This window comes from Pseudopipra pipra, chromosome 8 (genome assembly GCF_036250125.1).
Source record: "Pseudopipra pipra isolate bDixPip1 chromosome 8, bDixPip1.hap1, whole genome shotgun sequence".
Classification (NCBI taxonomy): Eukaryota; Metazoa; Chordata; class Aves; order Passeriformes; family Pipridae; genus Pseudopipra; species Pseudopipra pipra.
Genome location: NC_087556.1, coordinates 29,046,229 through 29,066,869, shown reverse-complemented (window position 1 = coordinate 29,066,869; position 20,641 = coordinate 29,046,229). Strand labels below are relative to the sequence as shown.

At 37.5% G+C, this 20,641-nt stretch overlaps 1 protein-coding gene across 5 annotated transcripts in view; it reads left to right on the top strand.

Annotated features, from left to right (window-relative positions):
• Window positions 1-20,641, top strand: part of CCDC186 (coiled-coil domain containing 186) — a 36,177-nt gene that overhangs the window by 1,632 nt on the left and 13,904 nt on the right. For 2 of the 5 annotated variants that reach the window (XM_064663379.1, XM_064663380.1), the window contains 5 exons: window positions 12,181-12,868; window positions 15,184-15,310; window positions 17,241-17,369; window positions 18,318-18,530; window positions 19,987-20,106. In XM_064663379.1, the coding sequence (XP_064519449.1) occupies window positions 12,198-12,868; window positions 15,184-15,310; window positions 17,241-17,369; window positions 18,318-18,530; window positions 19,987-20,106 (1,260 nt within the window). In that variant the 5' untranslated portion in view covers window positions 12,181-12,197. Of the gene's footprint in view, window positions 1-509; window positions 610-4,327; window positions 4,436-5,006; window positions 5,115-12,180; window positions 12,869-15,183; window positions 15,311-17,240; window positions 17,370-18,317; window positions 18,531-19,986; window positions 20,107-20,641 lie in introns of those variants that run through there. The other 3 variants (XM_064663381.1, XM_064663383.1, XM_064663382.1) reach the window with 3 other exon arrangements.

Below are 20,641 nucleotides of genomic sequence, written 5' to 3'. Positions count from 1 at the left end.
GCTACCCAAGGCTAATATTGGATTTCCCAAAGCTGGCTTTTTAAAGAGCTATGAAAAATAGAAAGGCAAGTGTTTTTTTTTTAATTTTATAGTGTTATTAGGCATGTTGAATCAGTAGTCTGCAAGTTTTGCTGATGTGTGGGTTCCAGGAGGCAATATCCTACACTTAGTTCTGGGCTGGCTTGTTCTGAACTGATTTTCCTATTGCCAAAAACAATATTGGAAAACCTTATGGATAATTCTTATCTTCAAGTCATAGACCAAGACCCTGCTGGATCAGATTGAGGGTGAAAAAAAAAAGCATCAGAAACAAACTGGTGTCATAATAGGGGACAAAATCATGACCCTAATTTCAAGAAGTACATGGAATACTGGTTGATTTTTTTACTGCGATAATATTGGATATAATAATACCTCATATTAAGTAACAGAAGGCAGTCTTCTGTAGACTTACAGTTGACTTGTTCACATCCTTAAAGGGCTGAAGTTTTTTACTCATTTGTTTCCAGGGATACTGGAGAAACTCTCTAGGAAAATCAGGTTTGAAAAGAGTAGAGCCTTACCGTCCCCCTGAGTGGTGTTTTCCAGTATACAGTGATCATGCAGACGGTAATGCCGTGGTTGGAATTTTACAACCCTTTTGCATGTTCCGGAAACAACGTGTGAAGAGAACCATTTAAAGCAAACCTGCTGTCATCTCCAGTGCCAAATATGCTAAGATCTGTATCGTACAATGCCATAACATTACAGGTTTGTGAGAAGGTCTGCCAGGGCTCCAACTTCTGTAGTGTGAACAAGAGTTACGGCTTTGTTATAGGTGTAGAAGACCTGTCATAGAATGTGCGCTCAGTCGTAAATTTGATTTTTTTTATCCTCCCTTAAGACATTCTTCTTTGCACAGGTGATGTTATCAGTGTCAGAATGTGAATGTGAACAGGGCAGTAGTAATAATGAGTGCCTTGGCTGCTACTGGCCCTGTTGTAAGCAAAGCTGCAAGGATGATGCTGAAATCTGAAAGGTTAGAGTAGTGCTGTTGCTGGCATTGCATTGGTTGCTGAAGTGTAGACTCATTTTCTTAACTTAAAGAGTTGTTCTGTGCTGAAGACATAGCAGTAACAGAAGGTTGCAAGTCTGTACGTAAACCCTTAAGTATCCAAGTCTTATGAAGTTCTCAGTTAAAAGGATGCTGTTGCTAGAATGTTGTTTTCCCCTGATAGATGAGCTTCCAACCTTTGGACTAGTGTGACAAAAAATAACACTCTCAAGGTGTACCCGGTGGCTTGTGATGGGAACAAATCCAGCCTCACTTGTTAAACCTTAACTGATGGACTTTATTTTCGAGTGGTGCTGTTACTTGACTCCAGACGTGGAGTTAATATGACCATATTATTAACACTTGCATGAGGTTGGTGGAAAACCTGGTGGTGCCCTGAAGGAATCATATGCTATTGTTCAACTATCAAACTTGTGATGTAAGCAAGGATAAAGTTTGAGTAAACCTTTTCTTCTAAAGTAGTTGTCCCACATTCAAAGAATCGATAGAAATGCTGAGCTTTGCACCTTGGTGCTGGCATGAGGGTGTGCAGTTGGTGCTTAATAAAGTAAGATTAAAAAACTGAGAAAAGTAATTGAGATTAAGTATTAAACTGATAAAAGCAAGGAAATCCTGAGAGTACCCACTGTGTACACGCACTGCTCCACTCCCTTCCCTTCAAGCATATGCATCAAAGCAAGTCTTTGTGTGAGCTGAGTCAGGAGCTGTGTCAAGTTATGCCTGGGCTGGAGGACTTGATGTCCCAGTGCACAGCCAGCTTTTCCACTTGTACTGGGAGTCACAGCTGTGCTGTCTGTATTGCAGTCCTCGAGTGTTACTGTGTGGATGGAGCCATGTTACATTGCATCTTCCTTCTCACCAATACCCCAGTAATCTTCAGTCTGAATTACAACAGTATCGTCTATTTGATCTTGGGCAAACGTGAGTTAGTATCGGGAGAGCTAGTGTAGGTGGGACTCAGGTGTGTTTCTTTTTTTCCTATGTATGTTCTCTGTGAATGCAGGAATACAGGAAGACCGTGAGTGTATGAGACCTCATGATCACCCTTTGTTTTGTTTGAAACACCAGCTGTGGTGATCAACTGCGTCTCTTCTTAAGCTTAAGAATTCTTAAATGGTGTGATGCTTTTCAGTCCAGTTCATCTCCTTTTATTGTGTTTCATCACTTCTAATTTGGGTGGCTTGCTGGTCTCATTAATGTTATGTGCGGAGTTGTAACCAAATGTTAGAACCTGAAGCCAGAAGGATTTTTTTGAAATTCATCTCACACTAGATTATGTAAAATAGATCTGATTTTGTGGACCTTTCTATCCCAGTCCCTTTTGATTTAGTTGAAACCTTTGGTTTGTCCCTCTACAGAACTGCTGTGGAGTAGAGCTGCGTTTCTTATCTTGTCGTGTGGAATAGAACTTCTTTAGTTAAATCCTCGTTTTTTTTTCCTGTTATAAACTTCAGTTGCAAATAGAATTATCTCTAGGATTTCAGTTTTTCTCTTCTGCAGTATTACTGGTGACATAATGCTTAGTCTGGGAAAGTAATTTTTGTCAGAGTTCTTGTGAAAGATACCATGCAAAATACAGGTTAAGTTGGGTATTAATTGGGAATAGCAGTTAAGTCTGTTTTGCCAGTGCAGTTTGTTTTGCAATGTGTTGAGCAGTAGACGGTAGTTAAGGAAAAAGTGGCTTCAGAAAAAGAAACTGAAAACCTCACCCAACAAATGAAGTAGAAAGGTATGTTCACTCTGTTCAGATTAGTTTAGGTGAAAGTATTATCAGGATTACAGTAAGATAAACAAACTGAAAAAAATATCTTCAATTTTATTTTTAGTCTTACTGTCATGGAAAATTCTTAGCAAGAGTTCTAGTGCAATGACAGGTTGGCACTGACTTGGAAAAGCTTGAATAATGATTATTATCTAGTAAAGATGTGAAAAGCTTTTGAAGAGAGGTATCTGGGGTTTTACAATGGAACAGCCCTGCTATAAGAAGATAGAAACATTTTTGTACCCCAGAATTTTTCTTTAGCAGATTTTTTGGGTTGTCATTATATATATGGTAGCATGTAAGCTGTCCTACAGCTTCATTTCTTATCTGAGTATAATAGGTTGGAATTAAATCTAAATTGAAGTGGCAACTGATTCTAACAGTTGTCTGGTGGCTAATGGTTACTTTAATGTCTTAGGATAATGTGTTTAAAGATAATACTACTTTATTATTCTGTAGTAATTCATCTAAGATTGTTTCTAATAAAATATATTGTTGTGTGATATCTAAAGGAGAGGAACAGTCCATTGTGGAACAAACTGTTCAGACAAATTATGGTCATTATAATAAATGCTATGGCATTTGTGGGACTTTTTTACATATAACTTCTTAAAGTCTTACTTCGGTTACTGATAGCTTCATGTGTGTGCCTTGTCAAAAAGACTCTAAAAATCATTATTATTCTCTTCAGTGTTCTTCAGCCAATAAATACTAATTAACTCTTTGAAATGAAGTCCATCTCCTGTGTTACACTGAGTTATATTGCATCTCATTTTTAACTTGAATTTGCAATTGAAAACTGCTAAATCATTTGTACTTAGTCTTTTTGTTGCCCAGGAACTTTCAAGAGGGAAGTGGATTTGTAACCAAACTGTTCAAATGCTGCTGATGTGCAGTTTTTGCTTTTGTTGGGGTCTTCTGATGAGCATCTGAGCTCCATCAAAAACACTGTAATGACCGTTGAAATTTCAGTCATATGTCACTTCACTTCATAGATCATGAGTGGAAATGGAAGGCAGTATAAAAAAATTGTCCTTAGCAGATCCTTTAGTCTATACTGCAATGATTGGGGAAAGAGGCAACACATTATTGCAGTATAAATGATAACTGTGGTTTTGCTAAAGTTATGTATTTGTCTTTGCTTCATGAGCAGTAGTACATAGAGATGCTTCATTGAGTGCAATGAACTGCATGTAAAAATAAATCTTGTAAGTGGGAATCTTCAAAATAGATGTAAAATACATGTAACATCCTCTTGGAAATTAATGACTGCATTTCAATCTGCTGTTGGGTGATACAGAAGGCAGTGTTTTCTTTGCCAGTTATAATTTTATGAGGATAATGCTTTTCCTTTAAAAAAAAGTCTGTTGTCCACACTCCCAGCTCTAGATTTGGCTGTTAGTTTGGACTTTTTTAGTAGCCTTTTGGTGTTTGTGTATTGGCTTTTATTATTATTATTATATCAGTTTTGAAAGGTTATGCAACTGAGTTAAAAATATTTCTGTTTTCAGATGTAACATATCAATGAACAGGCTTCTTGATGATTGGAGAGCTGTTGGAAAGCCAGAGTAATGAAATAAACAGTTTCTGGTATCTGTTTAGACCAGCTCCAGCTTCAGGTGCTTCAGAGCTCTACTTTGCTGTCTGAAGAATTGGAGGTGAACAAACGGGGCAATCATTGGGAAAGCATTACATTTCTAAGTGGTTTAACTGAGGTGTAGAATTTTCTGTTCATCTAACACTGGGCTATGCAGAGATAAAACCCAGAACTCTCTAGATGTGAAGGCAAGCTGTATGTCCACTTTCCTAAATTCAGTTTTGCCAGAACCATAGTGATTCATAAATGTCTGCTTCTGGCACCTCCAGTATCAAAATGAAGCTGTTTTTTCCTCTCTTGTTCCTGCAATATTGGGATCTGCTAGCAAAAAAAATCTTTGTAAACCCATATATCAAACAAGCATTTTTTTTTTTGTAGAGTTGGAGAGAAGGATGCAGAAGAGCAGAGGTGTTTGTAAAATAATTAAGAATGTGATACAGAGAACAGTAACACAGCACCTGGAATAGACAGCTCATTATTTTGAGGTTTTTGTAGTGCTACCTCAAGTTTTTTGGTCTGGTACTAGGGAAAAGAAGTAATGATTTGCTTTCACTGGGCAGTCTGAGGATGTTAAGAATAAACCCCTTTTATAGGTATCTTCATAAGAAGCTCTCCAAAGGACAGGCATTATCCCTTCTGGTTATTGACACTGCATGCTAAAGCTGAACTGCGTAGTTTGGAAACCAGAACCAATACGGAAGGTTAGTGAGTATTACAGAGCATTTGAAGAGACTGCTGCTTAAGGGTGTTTGCTTAGACTTTTATGATGAATTTCTAGTGGAACTTGTCTTGAGAATGTGCCATCTTGTAGGGCCAAATAAAGAGTAACAGCAGCAATTTTGTGAGTTATCGATCCAGTTATTGAGAAAGAACGAGGAAGTAAGGATCGCAAATTACAACATAAAGAGAATTGCTCTGAAGCAATTTCAAGGGCCTTATTATCTAGGTAAGTTTTTCCTGTAAACATGTGGACTTTGTTTAGAGGTGTGCAGTGTTGCCTTAGCAAGTTCATAGCACACACTGCAGTGACAGAGGAACTCTGTGAGTGCTGAGCTGGCATCCATGTAAGAGTGGTAGGGACTTCTGTGAACATGGGCTGCTTGTGTCAGCGTCACCAGATTTTTCTGTCACTGAGCTGCTTGCCTGGCCACGTCATGGTACTTAGGACTCTCCTGACTGTTGGAGTCAGCTGCCCATGAGCCATGGAGTACTTCATCTCTCCTTGTCCCCCACCTGCTCTCTGAAATGCATCTTATCTGTATTGCAGCTTTGAGTAATTTTGAGACTTTAGTCTATTGTTTAAAGGAAGTTTGAGTACTCTGCTGTGATGGATCTGAAATGAAAAGAGGAAAGCTTTGTAAATTTACCTTGTACTTCTGTTTAAAGATGAGCTTGTTTCATAGCCTAAAAAAACTGGTTTTTACATATCCAGAGCTGAAGAGCACATATGGTCTTAGCTGATGTGAGAACTGTTTTTTCGTGATTTTGTGGATTGTATGTGTACTTGTTTGGAGAGCAGATGATTCCCTCTTCATCAGTGACTCTGCTACAAGGCCTCTCTTAGGAACACAGCTATGAGTGAAAAACACGTACCCAAAGATGATACAAACCCATTTCTTGTTGAGTGGAGCTGACATAATTGACTACTACTGTCCATTATATTATGTAATGTGTGGTTGAATGTGTCTCATGTACAGTGAACTGCATTTACTGTATTAACTTCCTGTTACTCCCCTTTCAGAAGGTTTTGTGCCTCAGAGTCACTTATCTCAATGGTCTTTGCTTTCTTTTCAACCCTGGGTTGAACAAGGTTTTGTGTGTGCACACACCCATGAAGCCTCTCTCTCTGCAGTATTTTTAAGCTTTGTAGCATACTTTTTTTTCTTTTAAAGCAGTAATTTTTATTTCTGAAGACCATGACCATCAATCTGTTTGCTTACAGAACCACCCCAGGCACACACTTCTGTCATTCTTTAATCTCTTTGTTGTAAAAGAGCCCCACTGTGATAGTTACTAGGTGACAAGGCACACACTTTATTTTTTCCCCTTGTTGTTAGTGAGTTCTTCTAGACAGCCTCACCTCAGCAAATGCTTCCTGTAGTTATAATTTGTTATGTTTCTTTAAATGTCTTCTTGCATGTATTTTAAAATTGGCTGAAGCAAAGTTATTTCCTCCTTGCCTATTTACAAGTTAAGTGTTCATACTTTAGGTCAAACTATCTATTTTATGAAATTAAAAGTTAGAGTTAATAGGGAAGTCCTTTGTAGTCAGGGATTTAAAAGAATCATGTTTGCATTGAACAGGAAGATTGAAAAGACAGGCAGTTTGAAATGACATAATATTGAATTAAAATGTACCAGATCCTCAGCACGTGCCTGTACTCACAGGATAGCAGGCTACAGTTGGGACAGGTTGTGTTCCTAATTAGATCTGTGCAGACAGTAGAAGGCATATAGGGAATTGCTTTCATCATGAATTACCTTTCAGTGGCTGGGAATTAGCAGTAGTGGAATGGAGGAGGGGGGAGAAGGATTTTCAACCCGTACAGTGGATGAGCAGGCAAGGATGAGGGTGTCAATGGCTTTCCTAAAAAGTAGGAGTGTATGTACTTTTCAGCAGAGGAAAGGGGAGGATTGACTGTTGCAGACACTATTTTTCTCTGTGCCAGTGAATGGACTCTGAAGTGAGAATTCACTGTTAAAGCATAACCTTCTCTGTACTGCTGCTGAAGGTGGCTACAGGAAATATTTTTTCTTCTTTTTTTTTTTTTTTGCATCTTATAGAACCGTGTATCAAGATTTTTTATGTTCTACCAAGCTAATCAATACTTATGTTGTAGAAGATACTTTCTTGAAGAGCTTAAATGAATGGTTGTCACATTTGTTGCTATTTTTATCATTTGGTTAGCTATTAATAGACGATGCTTATATTGTGTAACAAAGGAAGTGAATGAAAAAATTGCTATTTCCTCAGTATTTGCATTCCCTTACATACCTGTGAGACCTTTCTGTCTTAAAAAGCTGTTGTGTTGTCCACTTAATGTATTGGCAGGCTCTCTGCTCCCTGCTTTTGATTCCAGTCACTTGTGCTATCAGCAGTTCAGCAGATAAGCACATCTCAATTTAAGTAGCATGATAAATGGTTGTAACCCTTGCCAGTACCAGCCTTTAATGTTTTGTGTCCTGTGGCTGCTGTTTAACTACTTATCCATTTTAAATTTTACTTTAGGACTTGGAGATCCTATGTGCTGATGCAGATTTAAACTCTAGCTTTGTGAGTAATGAGGAAAAGTATATATGGGCGTTGCATCTTTGAAGAACACATCTATGATGAGAGAAAACTATGTCTTCAAGAAAAAGGCAAAATTTTGCTTTTGAAGGGTACAGTCTGTATTCTGATGCATATATACAGGGAGATGTTTTGTTCGCTTGTGAAAATGCGGCCTGAGGGCCCATTAATCTGCAAAGTGAGTCTGTCTGAGCTGTGCTCCTGTTCCTCATTCTCTGCTGCTCACATCACCACATTTTCAGTTGCTGCGTTTCCACTTGCTTTGATTTTTGTTGCTGCATTGTGGGAAAACACAGCCGGCTGTGTCCTCAGCTGTGGAATAGGGGCAGGGACACGGGGAAGGTGTGTTAGAGTGTCAAACTAATTGTGAGCCGTAAATCAGAGAGGAGGAGGAGGACTGGTCAGACCAGTTGTTTGAGTGCAAAGAGTCCTGTCACAGCAGCAGCAAAGTGTTACAGGCCAGTGACAGAAAGCTTTTCACATGCTGCACTAGATGGATGGAAGTTATTCTCGGTATGTGAGCAAGCAGGCTTGGGCTGGGCTGATCTCAGAATGCCAGTTGGCGAAGTTCCTGCTCGGGCTTTTAACCTGAGTTGGTAGTGATTACATTATCTGTGGCATAGGGAGCAGAAGGGACATACACTGTGAGGGTGAGACAAACGTCACATGGAGGGCATTAGGAACAAGACACTTGTGCTGTATTGTTAAGATGAACATCAGCCCTGAGGAAGGAGCAGAGCAGGTGGTTGAAGGTGAAAACTTAGCAAAACAGTGCAAGAAGGTCATCCAGTGCTCACCTGGCACTTTGCTGTCAATCAACACACTGTGTGCTTGTTTGATGTTTGAACATATCATTACATAAACTAGTTCACTTGCTTGAGTCAAGATTTGCCTTTTTTGATTGATTTTGATGCCTTCTGAAAATCACATAACAGGCACTAAACTATTGTGTTTTCTTTAAGTGCAATATTACTTAACCTTAGTACTTTCCTGATTTTGGAAAAATCATTTGTAAGGCTGAGTAGGATGATAGACAATTGATATTAAACCTGGAAAGGCATGGAGCTGCTATCAAATGTGTAGCTGGTGTCCAAATAGTATCTGCAACTTGCTATATTTGTGTGTTTGATGTAAAACAGTCAGATATTAGCATGTCTCATTTCAGCTAGCTACTGCTAGGCTGGCAGTGTTGATCCTTTTAAGCTTCTTTCACACAAAACCTTTTGCTTACAAAGCCATGAGCCTTTCCTTTAGTAGAATTACTGCAGTTTTCTGTCTCTGGCATTACAGAGGAGGTATCTGCTATACTCAGTTGCCTCAGGGAGGCACAACAAACTTTGGATGTTCAAGAGACATTTGAATATCAATGTGAACTTGCACTGCTCCACATGATGTCTTTGTCTGGAAGTTTCTGATGTGAATATAAATTGTGATCCTGTGGTCAACTGTTAAGTTCAGTTTCTGTTTAAAAGTTAGTAATTAGAATGCAAAAAATAATACTATTCAGTGACAGTAGGAAAAAAAAATCTATGTATGTCATGAACAGATTCAGATAGATTTGAACAGATAAGTCTAAAATGCAGTGTATTGGAATCAGAAAGACTGGGAACTTAATGTGGTAAATTTTATTCTAGGTGCTATTGAAAATTCAAGTAGGACTGTAGGGAACACTGAATCATAATTTACTTTTCACGCTTTAACCAATTGGTATAATCACTGCTCAAATTCTTACATTTGATATGAAACCTGCACTTTATTTATGATTGATATTAACTGTAAGCTATTATGGATATAGAGTAGGTGGCTTTTTTTTTTTTTTTTTTTCTCTGTGACTAATTGAGTTGTGCAAATAATTGTATTTCTGCTTCCATGTAGATTAATCTTTCTCTTTAATTCACAGTGTTGTTTATGGAAGGAAGTAACACAATAAGAAAACTTAGCGACCTCCCTAATGTGGTCTCTTAACAGGGATGTATTTTTCACTTGTTACTTTCAGATGAAGATAAACACCACCCAGTTTGCTGACTGGAGGGGAAATTTTAGGTATAACAACCAACATAGAAGTTCATGTATCTGATTCTACCACTTTTTTCTTGTGGAAGTGGTGAACTGCAGCAGCTGGGCAGTCATGAGCAGGGTTGAGGCAGTAGTACATCAAACAATTACATGTTTTTGGAGATTTTATAATGCTTTAGAAGATACTTTATAAAAGGCTTAAAATAAGCTAAAAACCCCTCTGATCATTCTATAGAAAGCATCAGCAAGAACTTAGACTGGAGTAACTGCTATGGAAAAAAATACCTCAGTACCTCAGCTTTATGCTAATATAACAATTCTTTTACAGCTGAATGGATAATAAACTACCTATGACGAGAGGGAACACTTACTAGAAGGTAAAATTTTCTTCCATCTTAACTGTATCATTTGCAAATTATCTTATGGTTATTGACTGTATTAAATGCACCAGTCTCAAAGCATTGGTTTTTACTGGCTTTTTAATTAAGTAGGACCTAACGTGTTCTGCTACTATCAAACTGAGCATAACTGCAAAAAAAAGTATTCATTCTTTTGATTATACATTGAGATTGTCAGTTGGGGTTTTTTCTGTTTTAGAATATCAATAGTACACTGTGAGCTTTCATTACTAGCAGAAGTTACCAGAGATTAGATAGGTTCCAAAAGAGCGTTTGTTTGGACTGCACAAACCAAGTAGATGGATTTCTTGTCTCCAGTGTTGACCTAAACATAAATCATTTGAAGCAAAGAGGAATCAAGGATTTTATTAATTATTGGAGATGTGTTTGTAAAATTCTCTCATTCCCCTTCTCTATTCTCATTTGTACCTGTCCCTTACTATTTGTTCATGTTGATTTGTACGGAGTTAGAGATTGTGGCATTGAGGTTTTTTGCTTTGAAACCAAAAAGGGAAAGTGGCTTGCATGTTACTTAATAAATGTTTAATTCTTGTTTGATTACTTGTGACTCTTGTCCAGTCATGACGTGTTCCCTTTCGTACTCTCAGCCATATGCTCAGTTTTTGCATATGCTTTTCTCTTGTTGATTAAGTGGCAGTTGTAGCTCAGCTGTTGGTTTCAGATCTTGGTGGTAGATGTTTTGTGTGATGGTATTTTCTGGTAGAAACAACTGGGCTGAAGGTGCTGCTTTCTTTCCTTAGCTGATTTTTATTCCTAATAGTGCAAGGTCGTAGTGGTAACAGTTAGTGACAGACCTAATGGGACCTACTTATCCTTCTGCTTTAGCGATGTGAGCCTTAGTATGGAATGCTGGCTAATAAGGCAGGACTAGGGGGAGTGGAGCCAAGCAGTACAAAGGGGTTTCCTTTCAGACTGAGGCAAAGGGCAGGGCACGGAGCATGGAGCTGAGTGACTTGGACTGTGTGGCTGTGTGAGGGAGAGCTGAACAAATGAGAAAGCAAGGGTGAAAACAAGTTTGATGTTGCAAGGTGGCAAGGTTACTGCTTTCTTTGAGACAACTGTTGGAATAGCAGAGTTGAATTTATAAATGAAGAATTTGCTTTGTTTTTAAATAGCCTAATTTATCCAGTATAGGGGGATAGGGTTGCATCTAAAAGTTAGGATTGCTGTAATGAATTTCTCCTAATGGAAATAAGGGCTTCTTGTGCTTGCTAAAATTGCCAGTAGTCTTACCAGGCACCTGACCATCTGGAAATCCTGAAAAAGAAGATACAGTGTTATACCCAGGCTCTTCCATAAGTGTTTGTTCTGGCTATTGGCATCTCAAGATGGTGTCCTATTAGTAGAACACTTTCTGCAGAGCTTTTCAAGTCTTCTAATATTTGCTCTGCAAGCTACTTTTTGAGAGAGCAGATCTGCCACAGACCATCTGTGCTCTTCCACAGGGGATTTTGGTTTCTTGAAAGCAGATGGGAAAAGAGAATCTCACCCCCATCCTCCCCCAGTCCTTTCCCTTGGGTTCCTGGGTACACACACATTTGCTGTATGACTGCTGAGTGAGGATGTGACAGTAAGGAAGTTGAATATTCTGGCTGGCTGGGGGGGGGAGGTCACCCTATGTTGTAAAAATGAGTAAGTCAAGACATATTGTTGCTTTCAAATAATTTGTAGGAAAGTGAAAGCTGTAAGACTCTAGATGGTTACTTTTTTTGTCATTTTATGTCTGAAGTGCTTTTTAGAGGTGATGACTTGGAATTTTTGTGGATTTAAATGGTAGAATTATTCATTCTAAAAATCTGGTGTTTTTATTGTCTTGGCATTTACTGTTTCACTAATTGCTGTTTGTTATCCCTGATTTCTCACCTTGTTTTAGAAAAACTTAATATTGGAGCATTTACTTAAAAGTTGTGCTGAAAGAGCAACAAACTCTGCATAACACTTAACATAACGCTTTGAATTTTACTTATAAAGTAGCCTTTATCTCCCCTCAGTCTCTTTTGGTTGTGAATATAATATGTTGTGTAATATGAATTCTACATCTAGATTTCTGAAGGAAGATTATGGAGGAACATTTACCGGAAATGCAAAGCACACTGGAGTCAGTCAGTCTGTCGGATGATGCCTCTTTCAAGACCCCAGATAATGAGAAGTGTGATAAAACATCTGGAATGGAGGACTGCTCAAGCATCAGTTATACTGGAGATGTTGCTAGTGTCTTGGAAAGGGAATCGAATTTGCCCTCAGATCAGGATTCAGCGGCTGTTGGCATAAGCAGCAACGGGGACCCAACAGAAGGAGAGCAGCAGAGTGGAGGGACAGACTGCTGTGCCAATACCTGCTGTGAAAGAAAGGTAGAAGGCTCCACGAAAACAGAACATTTACCTACTGAAGAACTTGAACAACACAATCCAAAAATTAACCAGACTGAACAATCATTAATGGAAATATTACAGAATCTAAGGGAGGAGTCTGACTTCGTGAAAAAATCAAGCGATAAAATCTATTTAGAAAGCCCTTTCGACACAGACTGCACAAAGAAGCTTATTTCCACAATACATCAGACTTCCTCACAGGAGGATTTGCTAAAGGAAATAGAATCTGAACTCTTATCCACGGATTTTTCAAAGGAGCGAAAACTCCCAAACGGTGTGCAGAAGGGTGAACATGCCTTGGCTGTGTTTGAAAAATGTGTGCAAGACAAATACCTGCAGCAAGAACAAACTATAAAAAAGTGAGTATTTGAGTATGCTCATCACCGTTGAAGGTTTGTACTGAACAATTTCAGCTGTGTGTTGTGTGCAAGTGCATATAACATTTTGATATGAAGCAAATTGTCTCTTGAGTTGTTAAAAGGATAGTTAATGAGCTTTTTCTAATTATATTCTCTAAGCGAGGAATTATTTTTACTTGTGGTATGTACTTGTAAATAAAAGCGTGTGCTTAGATATCTGAATTCTGGCAGAATTTGGCAGGAACTGAATAGCCAACTGTGTCATTGAATAGCCTGCCAATGTCTAGAATTGCTTAAATACTGTAAAAGTAATGGCGAAATACAGATAGTCCAATGCATATGTGTCTCGGGAGAAATGAATCTTTGTAAGTACTAACTCCCACAATGTGCATTTTATTTATGTTTGAAATTGCCTGTTTCCTTTTCGAGTAATATTCAATCTCTTGTCATAATCTAGCAAAGCTGTTAATCAGCTGAGAACTATTCTTTGAGTTGGAAGTGTCATATATAGATGAACCAATGTCTTCCCACATTTTATTGGACAGATTCTGAAGTACATGGCTTATAAACTTTGCTGTAATGATCTGGGCTTAATAGTTCTACCAGACAGTGTGTACAACATGAGGAATATTTCTGTTCATCAAAAGCTTGATTTCAGGATCCCTTACTTGGTGTTTCATGTTTTGTTACCTCCTTAAAAATGTTTGGGTGTTTTTGCTAACAAAATGTAGCCTCTAATTTCGTATTTATTCCTTTTCCCAGAGCTGGAAATGAGTGTCCTGCTTTTCATATAAAGCTCTCAAATACCATGATATGGGAGGACATCAGAAGAAGGGAAACCAGATAGAGGAAGAGTCCCAATAGGGAAAATGTTCTCTTGCACTTCATCAGTTAACCTGAGAAATCATAAATGTGAGGAAAGTCAATTGATGACAGGAAGGCATGAGAATGCACAGTTAGACATTGAGTAGTTACAGAGGAGGAGTGGGAATCTGAAGTGATGGGTGTGTAAATAGTTGTAATTCCAGGTAATGAGTTTTACTTGTTTAAGGTAAACTCAGACAGGTCAGCATTTTCAGCCGTGGACCAATTACTTCCTTAAAGACAACTGTTTATGTATATATGTACATGTTATGTATACACACAGAAGGCTTTTTATATAAATATATGTTTGGTCTCTCCAGCTGAACTCATTTGACTCTTGAGGTCACCTGAAGGGTGTAAAAGTGCTGTGGAATATGTCATGGCTGGTCCAAAGAGTATTCTGGGTTGTGTTTATTTTGTCCCTGACTTTATGATCAGCAGAATTTTTTGTAACATTGTTCTGAAAATAGCCAAGTTCTCTCCTATGATCAGATCTAAATATATATGTGAACAGCTATGGCATAAATTAAGAATTTGTAATCCTGGAATATTCATTAATAGATCAAAACCAGATCACAGGTGCTAAGCTGTCTTTCACTGGTTTCTACTTCCTTATAATTTAGGAGATTAGTTTGTTTAGAGAAATTTTTTTTTCAACAGAGTGGAGCTAAAGATGAAAATATATGTGTAAAGGGATATTTAAATATTTTCTCCCAGGTAAATGCATGCCTTCCACAAATTCATGCAGTTAGTGGTCTAAAATACCCACCATCTAACAGATCTGCAAACATGTAAATATATTTGAGACCTTTTATTCAGCAGTTCTGATAATGTAACTTCTGAGTTTTATGCTAGAAGGTCAAACTAGGCATGTGGTGGCTTCAAACAGCTGAGCTAAACTGGAACTATTGCTAAAAATTGAATTTTATAAGGAGCATGAGCATGACACTTGTTATATACCTACTTAGGACTTAAAAGAATCAGGATTCCATTTCTTACCAGGCTGTGAACTTCCAGGGGCACTCTGGGTACTGTTCACTTCATTAAGTGAATAAAATCTCCGTGTTTGCAGACATTTGACTGGTGGAACTGTCTGACTGGAAGTTACTGTCTTACATGTACCTTAAAATTACTAATATGGATAACTCTGGAGTTTCAGAGAGTTACCAGATGTCTCATGTCATCTGTATCACAACAACTCCAAAATGCTGGAAACAAGCAATTTCCTCACAAGGAAGATGCTGTTTGCTGGTTTGGAGTTAAGTTTCACAGGCATAAAATTATTCTGAGGGTTTTTTTGTAAGGCTTTCATGAATTTTATTAGGATTTCTGGCTTCCCAATAAAATTTGCAGATCGAAGAGCAAAAATCATGTATCTCAAAACCGAAAACAAACAACAAAAAAACTGATGTACTTTGTTTTTAATTTCTTCTGGTTTTTTTTCTTTACAGATTGATTAAAGAAAATAAAAAACATCAGGAACTGATTTTGGAAATTTGCTCAGAAAAGGACAACTTAAAAGATGAGCTGAAAAAACGAACAGAAACAGAAAAGCAGCACCTCGGCATTATTAAGCAGGTACAGATAACAAAACAGAAGTGCTGGTTAGTATCTCACCTGTATATAGTGTCACTGTTGCCACTGTTTAATAAGACATGATCCCTGGTAGCACAAAGAAGGGATGCCAGTGCATATTATTCTGAACTTTTTAAGAGGATAATTCTGCTCTTCTATTTCAAGAAATTGTTTGAAAGCCTTTAGTGTCTTTGGATAAACTGACTTTGTATACAAGCATTTCCTCAGGGACTGGTTAGAACCACGAAAGGCCAAAGAGGAACATGGTGTGTGCATTGGTGTGGGCTGGTCTCAGTGTGGGAATAAAAGGTATCACATCAGGTGTTACAAACCTATCTGCTGATATCCCTACAGTTGGTTGGCCAGCTGATTACAGATTGTATCTTGGAAATCTGGCAAGAGATAGTATTTAAAATACTAATTTCTGTTTGTCGAAGTAGTGGTGACTATCCTGGTTGTCAGGTTTCTCTGTTAATGTCTGCATCACACAGAAATCTGTTCACAAAACAGTTGTCAGGCTTATAGTTCCAGAGGAATATATTAATGTGTCTAGAAGCTTAGTCTGTCTGTAGTTTGCCTAATTTCAAAGAGTCTTTGAAAATCCATGATGTGATTGAAAATGGAATTGAAAGATCTTATTTTTATGCTACTAATTAGAGTTGCTTGTGCCTGAATAAATCAGTATGAGCAGCTCACTCATTTTCTTTAGTCTGTATTTCCATGATAGCACTGTATGATTTCATCAAAGGTATATCATGCAGCAATTGCTTTATCCCATTCTGAAAAAAAGCATTTGTGAGGGAGTTTGTCATATTACATGCTTGCAAGAAATTTCAGAAAATATTGTCTTGGAGTGTAATAGTTTTATATGGTGGTTGGATAACGCCTGGAATTGTAAGATACATTGCTGTGATACACTTGAGTTTTCTCATTTGTGATTGTGAGTGTTTTATTGTTCGAATTTCTGAATTAGTGTTTTCTGATAACTTTCAAGTAAATGAAAGCTTGGCTGCACTAGCAGCTCCAAGCAAACTGTGCATGCTTTTATGTGTAAAACTTCTTGTATGGCCAGTGATGAATTTGAAAAGCTGAACAGTGTGATCAGGTCATGGTGCAGTAACAGAAGCATTTTAGGTGGTTCTTGCCTGTTATGTAGCAGCTTGGAATGACACAAAAATGTAAGACACTGACCCTGAGATCTTGCCCCTTCTCTCCCCAAGCAAACAAAAACCCATAATCTTGGTGAGTTGGCTTTCCCCTGGGACAAGGGGATAATCTTGAGGCACAATTTGAACAAGGTTTGGGCAGTATCACAGCTTTATGTAGCCACCATGCTGCTCCTACTGGACTTGCATGACTTGGCAGCGAACACGTTCTGGGAAGTGTTCCAGTTAACGTGGGTAATTATTCTTCATCCTGATCAGGTCTCTGATTTGGTTCACTAGGTGGCTAAAAAGAGTGCCAGCACAATGACTAGGGTCCTCTTCATTTGCTGAGTTATTTTTCAATGAATTAATTCCCAGTCCAGTTCAGTATGGTTGCATGGCTGCTTTGCTGGCAAGGTGAAGGATATGGCGCAAGGAATAGGAACAAAAATAGGGTGGAAGGTGAAGCAACTTCAGATAGCAGCCAGCTCTGCTCTGGCATCTCAGCACTTGCTGTCAATCTGGTTTTTTGTGTAGTAAATTACTGTGCCTTGTGTTTTACTTGATTTGATGCATCTTCAGTCTCACTGAAGATGAGAAGTGACATCTTTCATGCTTGTACTGTCATGCAAAAGTAGATGTTGATATGGGTAGTTGCATCTTGACAAGTGTAAAATACAGGTGAATATCTGTTGAAGCATCTAATTTTGTGTGAAATGTTCCTGCCTGTATAAAACATGATCAAAGTGTTATTTTCCCTGTAATTATATCATAATGTTGTCTTTCAGCTGGAAGCAAGAATAGAAGAGCTTAATAAAGAAGTGAAAGCTAGTAAAGACAAACTTGTAACTCAGGATGCAGCAGCCAAAAATACTATTCAACAGTTGCATAAGGAGATGGCCTTTCGAATGGAACAGGTGATATAGAAAACCTTAAATTATTGAAAGTCTAATGAAAGAACTTGGTTCTTGTAGGAAACATGTTGGATCACTCGGTAGGGCAAAATTTTCCAAAATTGGAATTAGAGTTAAACATGCATTTTTGATAACTGGTATCAGTGAATTTCCAAATAGCAGTTAACACTATAGAGAGCCTGATAACTCTTTTTAAAAATTTGTATTTTTATATGTATGGAATTTAGCCCTCAAGGAAATCTCATTTTTCTTACCTCTAAGCTAAATTTGATTCAAAAGGAGCTAAAAGCTGGAAGTAGCTTTTTTCAGACAGGCTATCAAAAATTTAATATTTTTCTCAACTCCAGCACAAAGCTGTTATTTTGTCTTTATGTATTACTGAGATTTTTTTTTCCCTTCTTCATATCATATTATGCCAGTGTTTTCTCTGTTGAATGTATTCTGAAGCTTGGTATGTGATTTATTTTTTTTTCCCTAATTTGAAACAGAATTTGTTAATGCTGGGGTGAAGGGAATCTATAAAAATAAGTCACTGAAAGTAAACCATCTGCAGTATAGTCCACTGGAAAATGATTGTGCAGTTGGCATGTGGATGAGGGAAGACAGAGGACTGGTACTGAGTATTTGCAAAATTATTTTATTACTAAAACTTCCCAAATACACTTCCTTCTTTCTGAAACAACAAATTATCTACCAAATTACTGATGTATTGATAACTCACTCGAGATGTTTAACTGTGAAGCTGCAGCTCCTTAGACACATATGCACCATTAGAAGTATGTGTCATTGCAGTGCTTAAGAGGGATCTAATGGTAATCTTTGCAAAACTGGAGTTTTTGAGTCCTGCCTTGTTATGCTGCTCTACTGCAATACTGAAAATATCCAGTAGTGTCTTACAAAAGTTAATTATGAAATACAAGAATGATTCATTCTGTTTTGGTATTTTTCAAGGCAAACAAGAAATGTGAGGAAGCACGCCATGAGAAGGAAACAATGGTGATGAAATACGTCCGAGGGGAGAAGGAGTCACTTGACCTCCGGAAAGAAAAGGAGATCCTTGAGAGAAAAGTGAGAGATGCAAACAAAGAAATAGAAAAGCATACTAATAAAATCAAACAACTTTCTCAGGAAAAAGGAAGGTTGCACCAGCTCTATGAAACTAAGGTATGCTAAGTTTTGCTGTATGACTGGAGTGAATGATTAAAAGCGCTGTCAGAACAACCTTATCACTTGTTTGCTCTTGTAGTTGGTGAAAGAAACCTGTTTTCATTTGGTTTTGCTGTATAGCTGTGAAAGCACCTTTCCTCCGAGTGAAGGGGAAGAAGTTACTGAGTTCTCATTGTCATCTTTTTGAAGTTCCTTTTAATATTTCCCTGAATATTAGTTTGTGAAACATTACGGATATTTTTTTTTTTTTACAAAATTGAAAAGACTATTTGTTGCAGATGTCTAGATATTGAGGTAATTTCTAGGTTGTTTGGATTTTTTCTAAAGGCTGCAATGCCATTAAATTATTGCAGTCTTTTTTTGCTGTTTTTCCGTGTTTAAACTCTGGACTTCCTCTTTTGTAATACTAAAAAGTAATAATAAAGCAAGAGGATTTTTCAGGCCCAATTCCAAAAATTTGCCTTTTTTTTATTTTTAGAAAGCAGTGAGAGAGAACTATTAAATTATTCACGTCTTTTTGTATTGTGCTTCACAGCTGTGTTTTGCAATTCTATTTCATCTGAAAGATCCAAAAATTGATAAATGACTAGTCATCAAACTTATATTCGGGCCTCTTCTGAGCAATTGTAATATGCTCTGAAGGATACCTCCTAATAAAATACTAAAAACTATGCTTCTGAAACAAAAAAAAAAAATCACCTTTGTGTTCTCTCTCACATGACTAGGAAGTTGGGAGCATGACTTCAGGTTTACCAAACAGAACTTAACATACTGTCTATGTTTGTAATTCCTGATGGTTACACTAGAGCCCTACAGGAATTGTGCTGCTTGAAACTCTGTTTGTAGGATGAGAGTATTACTTCAGGAATAGTTAAGAAATATGGCTTAATGCAGTAGTTTGTGGATACTGATGATCTAGAAGGCTACACCAGCAGTGTGTTTCTGTTAACATCCTTTCTTGGCACAGGTTACTGATTTGACTTGCAGAGGTTTTGCTGTCAGTGCTCACATGCCTGCACCCACATAGTTGGTAACACTATTTCACTGGCATCATGATTTTTGTCAGTAGCCTTGTATAATGTATGACCTTACCACTTTGAACCTCATCCTTTTGCAAAAAAAAAAAAAAGAACAAAAAGAGGACTGTGCAGCTTTTACAAGAAATATTGGAGATCAGAACTACGGACGGTGCTTTGTCTTTTGACAGATATTTAACGTTAACATACACTAACACTAATGCAACCTTACCTTGGTATTCAAACCAAAGCACTATTTTGGGTTTTTTTTCCCCTGGATTATGGACCACAGCATTATTGGGCATTCTCAAACATGTGCATGATTTTGCAAAATCCAGACATTAAGGAAAAAACCCCAGCTTGACACTTAAACAGGAATCTTGTTGTAGGAACACTGGATGATTTAAATCAAAGTAAAACCTATGACATTTTTGTAGGATGGTGAAGCCACTCGACTCAACAGAGAAATAGAAAAGTTGAAAGAAGAAATCAATTCTCATGTTATCAAAGTAAAATGGGCTCAGAACAAATTGAAAACAGAAATGGATTCACACAAGGTCAGTGAAGCGGTGCTGATACCATGACATGAAAATATAGTCAGAGTAATGTAGTTGTTATACTGTTTACTTTTTATATAGTATTAAAATCTATTTCTAAAGTGTTTTTTTGTTTAATTTGAATACCTGCAGCAAGAGTCTGAATAGTGCTCTGAGAGATACTGATACTGAAATGGAAATGTTGAAAGGATAGGAGGGGAGTATGTATGGGAGATTCTGTTTAATCTGGTGATAAACTTTTAATTTCTTGTCGGGGGGTTTTTTGTTTGAATTAACTGTCATCTTTGTTTAGTTTTTAAGAGATAGATTTAACTCTATCATCTGAAAATCTATCATCTTGGAACACAAGCAAGAGATCATTTTGTTGTGCTTTCAGTGTTGGGACAAGTGAAATTGCATAAAGCAATAGTTGAATGGAAACAAGAGGAAAAGTAATGTTAGACTCTTTGTTTTGTTAATTCTTTCCAGACTGAAATAGGAAAGTTTTATTATGAGAAATTTTCTTCCTAGATTAATTAGATAAACAGGTTTAACT